General features: G+C 41.7%; 2 protein-coding genes across 2 annotated transcripts in view; both read right to left on the minus strand.

The window, feature by feature from the left end:
* Positions 1-13029, minus strand: part of LOC126428110 (uncharacterized) — a 78775-nt gene that overhangs the window by 14731 nt on the left and 51015 nt on the right. The window contains exon 4 of the mRNA XM_050090014.1: positions 8201-8393. The gene's annotated coding sequence lies outside the window, so the exon portion shown is untranslated. The remainder of the gene's footprint in view (positions 1-8200; positions 8394-13029) is intronic.
* The window catches only part of LOC126427980 (platelet glycoprotein V-like), a 34170-nt gene that overhangs the window by 2850 nt on the left and 18291 nt on the right, over positions 1-13029 (minus strand). Inside the window, exon 3 of the mRNA XM_050089865.1 lies at positions 8201-8435. Coding sequence (XP_049945822.1) covers positions 8201-8435 — 235 coding nt within the window. The remainder of the gene's footprint in view (positions 1-8200; positions 8436-13029) is intronic.

Consider the following 13029-nt stretch of genomic DNA (forward strand, 5'->3'; position numbering starts at 1 on the left):
TTTATAAAATTTAAAATTGTGAGGACTAGATATGATACCCCAGGCCTCATTGGATGCGCACTTATAATTCTGTTTAACTTGATTACCGGGCTTGACTGCCATGTACAGAAGAGCAGGTCAAAGTGCCAGGCAGAAACCTGTAGAGGCCCTACCTGTGTACAGTTGAACAGCTTCACCACTGACAGAAATTGCTTTACACAGTCCACAAAAAATATGACAATAATAAACTGGGACAAGTAATGGTAACTTAATACCATCCGTGTTGTAATTCAACGAAAAGCAGAAATATTTAAAAAAGATTATCTGTGGGAATTTTTTAAAGTATTGCGAACTGTTTTCTTATACTTACAGTTTTAATGCCAAGCATGTATTGTGGCCTACTTTGAAATCCACGGGAAATATGAGGAATCTGTGTAATGTGTTTAACAAAAAGCTGGCAAATTTCGTGTATAATTGTTCTGATCAGGTCCTAAGGTATCACGTATGATACCATCTATAAAAAATTCACTATGCTTTCAATTTTTTGAGGGTTATTTATTGTTGACTAGCATTAACTCCCAGTAACCCACTAACATTTTAATATGTGCTCGGGACTGAAGACGATAGAGCGAAATAACCTATAATCCCTTGTTGTGAGTGACAATTCGCAATTTTTCACAAACACAACTTTTGTTGCTGTAAGTTCACAAGGGTGATGACTGAGCAGACAAACGGAAGGCAACGAGAACGAAAAAAGTCTCCAAATTGAGGGAAACAAAACTTCACTCCTAATTTTCCACAAAGATTCGTTGTAACACACTCATACATTAGTAACAGTCCAATTCCGAGACGAAGACGTAATCTTCATCGGTCGCAGTACACGAGCTCGACATCCGGCATGAACTGAACTTCAGGCCCAGTTCTAGCCCCTAAATAGTTGTCTCCAGCCAATCAGGTTTTGGCGTAGTGATACTTCCTGCAGGCCGTGGCTCGAGCTCCCCCTGCAGCAAGTAGTGCTCGGAATGTCTGTTTCCATTATCTTGTACGTAAATAGCCAGTGTTTACCATAGTGCTTTCGGGTACGCCTTGGGGATAGACAACCTCGTCCTCTGTGGTGTTATATGGGTTGCCGGCCCTCAGGGGCTACCTTGGCTCCGGTATAACATCCTTAATGATTATTCCGTTTCGACATTTGTTCCGAATGTTTCCTACAGCCTTATACAATTAATGGTGACTAAACCTGTACGAAGATTAAGCCATTCAATGGACTTAGCTCCTACCAACCACGTCAAGTTTAAATACAATAGTAGTTACATTCCTATAAATAGAAACTGGAAGCATTTACTATTTATTCACTCTAACGTATTTTATTTGATTTTTGTTTTATCAGTACTATTTTTATCAAGGACACTGTAGTAAATACGCGTTACCAAATTCAATTAGTACTACATTGTAAGAAGAGTGCCTGAATACACCTTCTCGCATACAACGAGCTTCCACGTCACATCCGCCATTTTCCCTTCAGCTGCTGATGTGTCTTAACGATTCTTAATATCCCAACTGTTCTGTATACAATATACAGTCCTTTTCTAAACATTACTGACGGCAATGCTTTCCTGATCGTCAATTTCAGCCTCGAAGCGTAACAGTCAATCTTTCATCTACGATTACGGTTGGTAGAGGAACCGGAATGGCTAACAGTGATACAACGTACACTCCGCTATGCACTGTATGGTGGTTGCGGAGTACACTATGTGATCAAAAGTATCCGGACACCGCCAAAAACATATGTTTTTAATATTAGGTGCATTGTGCTGCCACATACTGCCAGGTACTCCATATCAGCGACCTCAGTAGTCATTAAACATCGTAGACGGACTTCGAACGTGGCCAGGTGATTAGGTGTCACTTGTATCATACGTCTGTACGCGAGATTTCGACACTCCTAAACATCCCTACGTCCACTGTTTCTGATGTGATAGTGATGTAGAAATATAAAGGGACACGTGCAGCACAAAAGCGTACAGGCCGACCTCGTCTATTGACTGACAGAGACTGCCGACAGTTGAAGACGGTCGTAATGTGTAATAGGCAGACATCTATCCAGACCATGACACAGGAATTCCAGACTACATCAGGATCCACTGCAAGTACTATGAAAGTTAGGCGGGAGGTGAGAAAACTTGGATTTAATAGTCTAGCGGCTGCTTATAAGCCACACATCACGTCGGCAAATGCCAAGCGATGCTTCGCTTGGTGTAAGCAGCCTAAACATTGGACGATTGAACAGTGGAAAAACGTTGTGTGGAGTGACGAATCACGGTATCAGTGTGTCGATCCGAAGGCAGCGTGTGGGTACGGCGAATGCACCGTGAACGTCATCTGCCAGCGTGTGTAGGGCCAACAGTAAAATTCGGAGTCGGTGGTGTTATGGTGTGGTGGTGTTTTCCACGGAGGGGGCTTGCACCCCTTATTGTTTTGCGTGGCACTCTCATAGCACAAGCCTACATTGATGTTTTAAGCATCTTCTTGCTTCCCACTGTTCAAAAGCAATTCGGGGATGCCACTGCATCTTTCAACACGATCGTTCATAATGCACGGCCTGTGGCGGAGTGGTTACACGACAATAACATCCCTGTAATGCACTGCCCTGCACAGAGTCCTGACCTGAATCCTATAGAATACCTTTGCGGTGTTTTGGAACGCTGACTTGTGGCCAGGCCTCACTGACTGACATCGATACCTCTCCTCTATGAAGAATGGGCTGCCCTTCCCCGAGTAACCTTCCAGCACCTGACTGAACATATGCCTGTGTGAGTGGAAGCTGTCATCAAGGCTAATGGTGGGCCAACACCATATTGAATTAGCCGGCCGCAGTGGCCGAGCGGTTCTAGGCACTTCAGTCAGGAACCGCGCTGCTGCTACGGTCGCAGGTTCGAATCCTGCTTCGGGCTTGGATGTATGGATGTGTGTGATGTCCTTAGGTTAGTGAGGTTCAAGTAGTTCTAAGTTCTAGGGGACTGATGACCTCAGATGTTAAGTCCGATAGTGCTCAGAGCCATTTGAACCATTTGAACCATATTGAATTCCAGCATTGCCGATGGAGAGCACCACGAACTTGTAAGTCACTTTCAGCCAGATGTCCGGGTATTTTGCTCACATAGTGTATGTATGGTCATGACGCTGCATTGTGCAGGAGAGGGTCGTCTCCAAGTGAGTGTAGGAGGATGTGGATAATGTGGATAGAAATTTTGCATTGCCTGACAAGAGTAGTGGAGCACCCAGCAGGTATGATCGGATGTGAACGTAATCTCGTAGGCACATACCATTGGCGAGTAAGTAAATGATTGGGGTCACAGTTCTCTGTCGTAGGTAGAACAGTACCAGAATGCGTTAGTGTTTTTAGTGTTTAGTATTGTTAACAGGCCTGGTAGAGGATATAAGGGTGTTGAGTGATCAGTGTGAAGTAGGGGGGGATCCCCTATACTGGTTTTGAGACAGCGTTGTCAGCACCTGACGGAGGTTTGAAAGGGGTGTCATAGCGGATCTCCATTTGGCCAGCTGGTCGAATTGTCCAATATGCAGTGTTGTGGCACATTCGGAGGTGACACTAGCACAGTGTTGGACCTGATGGGAATATGACGCAGGCTGAGCGCGTTTAACCACCACAAGGAAGGATCACTGTGTTGTGTGCCAAGCAGATCGTAGTGCCGTTTCATCTGCGCCAGCCATCAGGGAACAACCAATGGACACCCTGCAACACTCTGACGTTCAGCATCTCAGAGACTAGCAGCTGGCGGACCAGGGAAATACCGTCCCATGCGTAGGCTGCTGTTAACACCCCAACTCAGGCGGCTGCGTTTGGGATAGTACCGTCACCGGAAAGCGTGGACTGGTGGCAAATGGCGTTATATAGTGTACAGGTACGAGTCGCGGTTGCCCCACCGTTCTACTCGCAAATAGAGCAAGCAACAAACGACTGTCTGCATACTTCCATATGAACCCTAATTTCTCGTATCTTATCTTCGTGGTCCTTACGCGCTATGCACGTTGGTGTCAGTAGAATCGTTCGACAATCAGCTTCAAATGCAGTTTCTCTAAATATTCCTAAAAAGAACGTCGCGTCCTCTTCAGGGATTCCCATTTGAGTTCCCGAAGCATCTCCATAACACTTACGTGTTGTTCGAAACTACCGATAACAAATGTATCAGCCGCCCTCTGAATAGCTTCAATGTTTGCCTTCAATCCGACTGGTACGGATGCCAAACACTTGAGGAGTACTCGAGAAAAGGTCACTCCAGCATTCTACGAGGCCTGTTCAGAAAGTAAGCTCCGATTGATTGCCAAATTGAAACCACAGTGAACATCAGAAATGTTTTACTTGTAACAATTAGCTACACCTTTCAGCTACTTCTCTACGTAGTCGCCGTTCTGACTTAGACTTTTGTCATAGCGTTGTACCAACTTTTCAATAGCCTCATCATAGAAGGCAGCCGCCAGTGCTTTCCGCCAATTCTCCACGCTGGCCTACACCTCGTTGTCTGTGTCAAAATGTTGTCTTCAAAGACAGCGGTTCATGTGACCAGAGATGAAACTCAGGGGGAGACAATTGCGGACTGTATTGTGGGTAATCTAACATTTCCATTTGAAAACGATGCAGGAGCATCTTCATTGCCCCTGCAGAATACGGCTGAGAATTGTCGTGAAGACGAAACAGCACGACAGTTATGTAATGTTGGGTGCATAGCTTCAGGCGAAATTTCTCACCAGGCCCTCGTACTTGGCGGCAGACACTATTTTCTACACATCTTTACGCACTCACTGCGAGCTCAGAAATGAGAAGAGCGACGTGATGCTAACTGGGGTTATACTAGAGACACTACCCAACACATCTGTGCAAAGCTTTATCGGATTTTCATAGACGTTTCCATTTCGCGACCAATCGGAGCTTACTTTCTGAACGCCCCTCGTATATGCCGCCTCCTTTGTACGTAAATTAATGTTCCCTAAAATTCTTCCAATTAACAAAGTCAACTATTCGCCTTTCCTACCACCCGTTCCACCTAATAACACTTCGCAGCGTTACACCCAGATATTTAAGCGATTTGACTGTGTCAAGCAGGGCACCAGTAATACTATATCCGAACATTGCAGGTCTGCTATTCCTATTCATCCGGACTAACTTACATTTTTCCACATTTAGGGCTAGCAGCCCTTCATCACACCAACTGTAAATTTTGTCGAAGTCGTCTCTTCCTACTCAACCTCATCACCTCACAATACACCACGGCATCTTTAGCAAACAACCGCAGATTGCGGCCTATCCGGTCAGCCAGGTCATTTGTGTGTACAGAGAATAATAGTGGTCCTATTACACTTCCCTGGGGCACTCTTGATGTCGGAGTCTATTATTTGAGAAGTCTTTCATCCACTCACGTATCTGTGAGCTTATTCCATATGCTCATACCTTAGTTAACTACCTGGAGTGGGGCTCCGTGTAAAATACTTTCTGGAAATCTAGAAATGTGGAGCCTCCCTGTTTCCGTTCATCCACAGTTGTCAGTGTTGTTGTTGTTCAGGTCTTCAGTCCTGAGACTGGTTTGATGGAGCTGTCCATGCTACTCTATCCTGTGCAAGCTTCCTCATCTCCTAGTACCTACTGCAACCTACATCCTTCTGTATCTGTTTAGTGTATTCATCTCTTGGTCTCCCTCTACGATTTTTACCCTCCGCGCTGCGCTCCAATACTAAATGGGGACCGAGCGAGGTGGCGCAGTGGTTAGCACACTGGACTCGCATTCGGGAGGACGACGGTTCAATCCCGTCTCCGGCCATCCTGATTTAGGTTTTCCGTGATTTCCCTAAATCATTTCAGGCAAATGCCGGGATGGTTCCTTTGAAAGGGCACGGCCGATTTCCTTCCCAATCCTTCCCTAACCCGAGCTTGCGCTCCGTCTCTAATGACCTCGTTGTCGACGGGACGTTAAACACTAACCACCACCACCACCTACTAAATGGGGGATCCCTTGATGCCTCAGAACATGTCCTATCAACCGATCCCTTCATCTAGTCAAGTTGTGCCACAAATTCCTCTTCTCCCCAATTCTATTCAATACTCCTCTTTAGTTATGTGATCTACTCATCAAATCTTCAGCATTTTTCTGTAGCACCACATTTCGAAAGCTTCTATTCTCTTCTTGTCTAAACTACCTCTCGTCCATATTTCACTTCCGCACTTGGCTACACTCCATACAAATACTTTCAGAAACGACTTCCTGACACTTAAATCAATACTCGATGTTAACAACTTTCTCTTCTTCAGAAACACTTTCCTTGCCATTGCCAGTCTACATTTTATATCCTCTCTACTTCGACCATCATCAGTTATTTTGCTCCCCAAATAGCACAACTCCTTTACGACTTTACGTGTCTCATTTCCTAATCTAATTCCCTCAGCATCACCCGAGTTAACTCGACTACAGTTCATTATCCTCGTTTTGCTTTTGTTGATGTTCATCTTATATCCTCCTTTCAAGACACTGTCCATTCCGTTCAACTGGTCTTCCAAGTCCTTTGCTGTCTCTTTCAGAATTACAATGTCATCGGTGAACTTTAAAGTTTTAATTTCTTCTCCATGGATTTTAATACCTACTCCGAATTTCTCTTTTGTTTCCGATACTGCTTGCTCAGTATACAGATTGAATAACATTGGGGAGAGGCTACACCCCTGTCTCACTCCCTTCCCAACCACTGCTTCCCTTTCATGTTCCTCGACTCTGGTTTCTGTACAAACTGTAAATAGCCTTTCGCTCCCTGTATTTTACCGCTGCTACCTCCAGAATATCAAAGAGGGTATTCCAGTCAACATTGTCAAAAGCTTTCTCTAACTCTACAAATGCTAGAAACGTAGGTTTGCCTTTTCTTAATCTAGCTTCTAAGATAAACCGTAGGGTCAGTATTGCCTCACGTGTTCCAATAATTCTACGGAATCCAAACTGATCTTCCGTGAGGTCCGCTTCTGTCAATTGTTCCATTCGTCTGTAAAGAATTCGCGTTAGTATTTTGCAGCTGTGACTTATTAAATTGATAGTTCAGTAATTTTCACATCTGTCAACACCTGCTTTCTGTGGTATTCGAATTATTATATTCTTCTTGAAGTCTGGGGGTATTTCGCCTGTCTCATACATCTTGCTCACCAGATGGTAGAGTTTTGTCAGGACACGCTCCCCCAAAGTAGTTCTAATGGAATGTTGTCTACTCCCGGGGCCTTGTTGTCAGTGTATCATCTGAAAAAAGACAAGCTGAGTTTCGCACGATCGATGTTTTCTACAGTGATGCTGATTCGTGGACATAAGCTTCTCAGTCTCAAGAAAGTTTGTGGTATTCGAACTGAAAATATGGTCAAGGATTCTGCAGATCCTGTCTTTTACCTTTCTTATATACTGGAGTCACCTGCGCTATTTTCCAACCGCTTGGGTTTTTGTGCTGGGTCAGAGATTCGCGATAAATGCAAGCTATGTAAGGGACGGATGCCATAGTGTACTCTTTGTAACATCGAAGTGGGATTCCATCCAGACCTGGTGATTTATTTGCTTTCAGATCTTTCGGTTATTTCTCCAAGCAAGGTATGGCTCTGAGCACTATGGGACTTAACATCTATGGTCATCAGTCCCCTAGAACTTAGAACTACTTAAACCTAACTAACCTAAGAACAGCACACAACACCCAGCCATCACGAGGCAGAGAAAATCCCTGACCCCACCGGGAATCGAACCCGGGAACCCAGGCGTGGGAAGCGAGAACGCTACCGCACGACCACGAGATGCGGGCTCCAAGCAAGGTATGATTATTACTATGTCGCCAATACATTTACATTTATGTAGACGTAGAATGAAGATTAGGGTCAATATTTCATTGGTGACAGCTCGGATTAGGAAATCACAGGGAATCAAAGCGGCCACGCCCTTTCAAAGAGGCCATGCTGGCATGTGCCTTCAGCAACTTACAGAAATCACGGTAAAATTGAATCAGGATGGCTGGTTTGGGATTTGAAACACCGTCCTCTCGTTTACGACTGGCGTCTTTCCACTGCTGAACCTCACAGATGATGTGGATGTGGGTGTATATGTAGGTATACATGTGGATGTAGATGTATATGTAGGTATACATGCGGATGTAGATGTGGTATGGCCTGGACTGGCGTGGTCGTTTTGTACTGTACCTGAGCCTGGGATTCCCAGAAAGTGTCTCCGGGTGCACACTGGAAATACGGTTTCCAGCGAGGCGGAGCTCTTCCAGCGCTGGAGCCCACCATAGCAACTCCCTGGGCAGGGTACGCAGCTGGTTCCAGGAAACATCCAGCACCTGCAGCTCTGGAGTCCTCCGGAGGGTTCCAGGCGGCAAGAAGTGCACATCTGAGGGCAGAGTGACGTCATAGAACGTCATGCGGCTTCTACCTGCAACATATAGTCTACTCACGTTCACATGGTGCACATCTGAAATGTTCACAGCCACAAAAGGTACAGTAAATATCCACACCGTTAGTGCAACCACGCTGGAGGGTGTCTGTGAAGAGATGAGAGGCTAAAATGCGTTTCCTGAACAAAGGCACCATAATTTCGGTCTGGCCAACGAAGACGAGGTAAGATGGATTGGGGGAAAGAATCGTGCAGTCGTAAATGTTTACACAGTACTAGTAGGGAACATAATGCATGAGGCACTAAAAATCCTGACCTGTGGGGTGTGATCGTTGGGGAGGAGGTGCGTATAAAGGTCACTGTTTCATGATTATCCCTAACAACCCAAAAAACTGCTGCTTCTAGAAATTACATTTCGTACAAAACACGTGTTATTCACTTTTCCAGTAGGATTAATAATTTCCGCGTTGCTAAGAATTGAAAAAATCGAATATAATTAAAAATATTTTTTCAATTCTATAAAAGTAGTTTTATCTTTAAACGAGGTGGGTTAAAAACAAATACAAAATGGAAACAGCAAAAATTCGTGAAGCAACACTAAAAATTTTGAAATACTAGTAAGATATTGGCATCAGCTTCTGAACTATCCTGAACTTAATCATAAATTGTTATCCTTAGATATTAAAGAAATTTTGGAAGAAGATTCACTACCACTATAGAAGAAATTGAAGGAGTAATTAAAACACTCAAAACAAAATAGCTAGTAGAAAAGATTCTGTTAGAGCTGAACTTTTGAAGTGGCCCTGGCCAAATATAGCAAATGAGTTAAATTTACTCTTTTTAAGAAATCTGGAAAATATAAGAAAACCCAGAGGAATGGAAATCAGCCTTGATACAGTAACTCCTCAAAAAAGGTAACCAACAGATGTAAACAACTACAGCGGAATCTCTTTGCTGCCAGTAGCGTATAAGTATTTTCCAAGATTTTATAAATCAGAATACCAACAACAATAGAGTCAGTTAGTGGAATATCAAGGTAGTTTTAGGAACGTCAAGCACAGAACAAATATTTAATCTCAACTCAGCAATTCACTACAGTTTACTTAATTCATACGACTTTGTAATGTTTATGGATTTCAAAAAGTTTTTTTGATTCTGTTGACAGAGAAACTATAGATAAAATAAATCGAGAATTTGGCTTAAAGTCTAAACTTGCGATCCTAATCCGTGAAATAGTTATAGATACCGCCCGTAAAATAAAATTTATGAGATACATTTCACAGCCTTTAACGAAGAAAAAAAAAAGAAAAAGAAAAACGAGCGTACAATAAGGTCACGGCCTATCTCCAGTTCTTTTTAATAGTGTGCTGGAGAAAATAGAAAAACTTACTGAACTCAACACCTCACCTATAAGGTTAGGAACAGGAAGAAGAGAGGTCGAAATCAACTGTCTTGCATTTTAAGCCGATTTTGCTGTACTTTCCGAAAATGTGGCGTCTGCTGCAACATAAATAAATCTCCTGGAAGAAATAGCCAGAAAAACTGGTTTAAGAACCTCTGCAGACAAACAAAATTTGTAACAAACGTTAAGCATACTCCAAAACTCCTGAAAATAGATACTAGCCAAATAGAGAGGATAAACAAATTCAAACATTCAGGGGAGATAATTATAGAAAATGCTTTGGAAAAATCTGCAATAGAGGAAAGGTTGCATAAAACACGGAGAGCATGTGGTATCACGAAAGAGCTCTATAATAGTTTTTGATCTTTTTGAGGAACAGTCATACAATTATTTTTATATGAACACACAAATATTTCATTATATTGTTGTTTGTTTAATTATGACCTAGGTTTAAACATATGTTAATGACATGAACTCAATCACTTGAAAATGTCATAAAAGGCCGAAACCTAGGTCCTAATTAAATATGCAAAAATACTGTGAAATGTGGGTGTGTTGATTTAAAAATTAAAAGTCTCTATAGTAAAAATTGCCTATCGAAAAATGCGAAAATAAGGCAAAACAGCACAGCAGTGAAACGAGAACCCCTATATGCCAGCGAATGGCTGACATGAAACTGTAATTTAGATAAATTAGAAGTACTATAAAGGTGAATTATAAGGAAAATATTAGGACCACAAAATGCAGCAAAAGGCTGGAAATTAAGAAGTAATGCTGAAATATACCAAAATAAATAAAATATCTGAAACTTAATGAGAAAAAAGAGCCATATAGTTCTAAGGCAAGACAGTAGGTTAACTAATAAGATATTCAAATATTTATGGGGTAAGAAGTCCACAACAAGCTGGGTCAAAGAGGTAAAAAAGGATTTAGAAATAAATATAAGAACCGAAAATTTAAACAACAGAGGAGCCTTTCGGGAAGAAGTACTGAAAATGGAAGGATTCCAAGACAGCGTAGCTAGAAAGACTGGTTCAAAACGGTCTGAAGACAGAAAGAAGAAACATTGTGAACAGATGAAAGCTTACTGGAAGAAAAAGAAAGAACAAAGAATGAAGAACTGCAATGGGAACGTGGTCCTCAGAAAAAAAAGTACAAACCGCTTATAAATGCAGTAGAGCCTTATTAAGGGATAAATTGTATTCTGGGGTTTTAAGTGGCACAATGGGTATGTGGCTTCGATCATACTCAATTGACAGAAAGCAGAGGGCATCGTTTAATTACAGAGATGGCACAATAGCCTCATCTGGTTGGGGAACAGTAAGTACAGGGGTGCCGCAAAGTTCTGTACTTGGCCCCTTGCTCATTCTTATTTGTATTAATGACCTTTCACTCTGTACAAAAGCTACTGCCAAATTTACTCTCTTTACAGATCTTTTTGTCGAAAAAACACCTGGCAGTGATATTGCAACACATGCTAACTTTCTGTTCACTGAATTGCCTAACTTGTTCATCTGCAATGGCCTGATTTTAAATTTTAAAATACCCAAAACGTTCATTTTCATGGGTCTCATAAAGTGCAGGAGGATATAAGTCTAAGCTGTAACGATCAAGATCATCTTTAGTGCACATTATAAACTCTTCTATTGTATAAAAAACTTTTCCTCTGAGCCATTTCTTTGTGACACTTTTAAACTCATTCAGTGACACATTATGTGCCTCTATTGGCAACATGTTAAATAGTTTTACTCCCATGTACCTGTAACTATCTTGAGTTTTCTTTAGTCTAGCAACTGGGATCTCATTTGCTGTTTTATACATGTGTCATGGTGATGGTTAGATTGTCGTAGTTTGTGATTGTGTTGTTTTTCTTTTGTGTGTATCAGACAACTTAGTATAAAGAGGGCTGCAACTGTTAGTGTTTTTAGATTTTTGAAATATGGTCTACAAGACTCGTTATTTATGACTCCATGGATGCATCTGACTGCCTTCTTTTGCCAAATGAAAACGTGTTTTGCTCCAGGTGAGTTTCCCTACAACGAAGTGGCATATGTTAAATGGATGTGGGAAAAGGCATAGTATGCATTGAGTAATACGTTACCACTATCACATGACCTTAGTTTACCTAACAAATATGTCACACATGCTAACTTAGTAAAAATATAATCAGTATGACTCTTCCACGTTAATTTTGTGTCAAGATGGATCCCAAGTAGTTTAGCTGAGACACAATCAATCTTATCACTCTTAACACACAAGCTAAAGAGAATATTTACAGTTTTATCATAATTTATATGCAAGTCATTGAGTTGGAACCACTTGATGGCTGCTCTGAGATGAGCTTCACTTTCCTTGTTTAATTTTCCTAAATTTTTCCCTGCTGTAACAAAAGTTGTATCATCTGCATAGAGTGTGGATTTACATAACATGGTGCTGGGAAAGTCATTTACATATATTATTAGAAATAAAGGTCCAAACACAGAGCCTTGTGGTACCCAATACATTTGACCTCAAATTGTTAAAATGCACAGTTTGTTTTCTGTCACTCAGATAGGATCTGATCAGAGATAGTTCTGAGCCTCTAATACCATAGCAGAGCAGTTTTTCTAGTAGTATCCTGTGACTGACAGAGTCAAATGCCTTGCTGATGTCCACAAGAGTGGCATTAACTGATAATCCTGATTCGAATGATGACAATATATATGAAACAACATCTTCAACGGCTTTTCCCGTTGACAGGCCGGACCTGAAGCCATACAGAGAGTCACTAACAATATTATTCACAGACAGATGTTGACTGATTTGCAGCTGTATGCAATATTCCACTACTTTTGATATGATGGGTACAAGGGAGATTGGACGGTAATTATTAGGACAGGACTTGTCACCTTTCTTGTGCAGTGGAGTAACGATTGCCATTTTTAAGGATGAAGGGTAATAGCCACTGACAAACATCCGGTTCATAAGAGAACAGAGTGGATGTGTTGTTACATCTGCTATTTTTTTTATCACAAAATTGGAGGGACCATAAATGTTTTTTGATTTTGAGTAACTTAATTTTGCTATTGCAGTTTTAAAATCTGTTACTTTTACTTATTTCCATTTAAACACAGGAACCATATCCTCAAAATTTTGTAGAAATGAATTTCTAGTATTTGAGATATGGTTGTTGTCACATTTATGGATATGTTCATTTGCAGCACTGTTATTCATACTGGCCGCATTAATGAA

This window comes from Schistocerca serialis, chromosome 12 (assembly GCF_023864345.2).
Source record: "Schistocerca serialis cubense isolate TAMUIC-IGC-003099 chromosome 12, iqSchSeri2.2, whole genome shotgun sequence".
NCBI lineage: Eukaryota > Metazoa > Arthropoda > Insecta > Orthoptera > Acrididae > Schistocerca > Schistocerca serialis.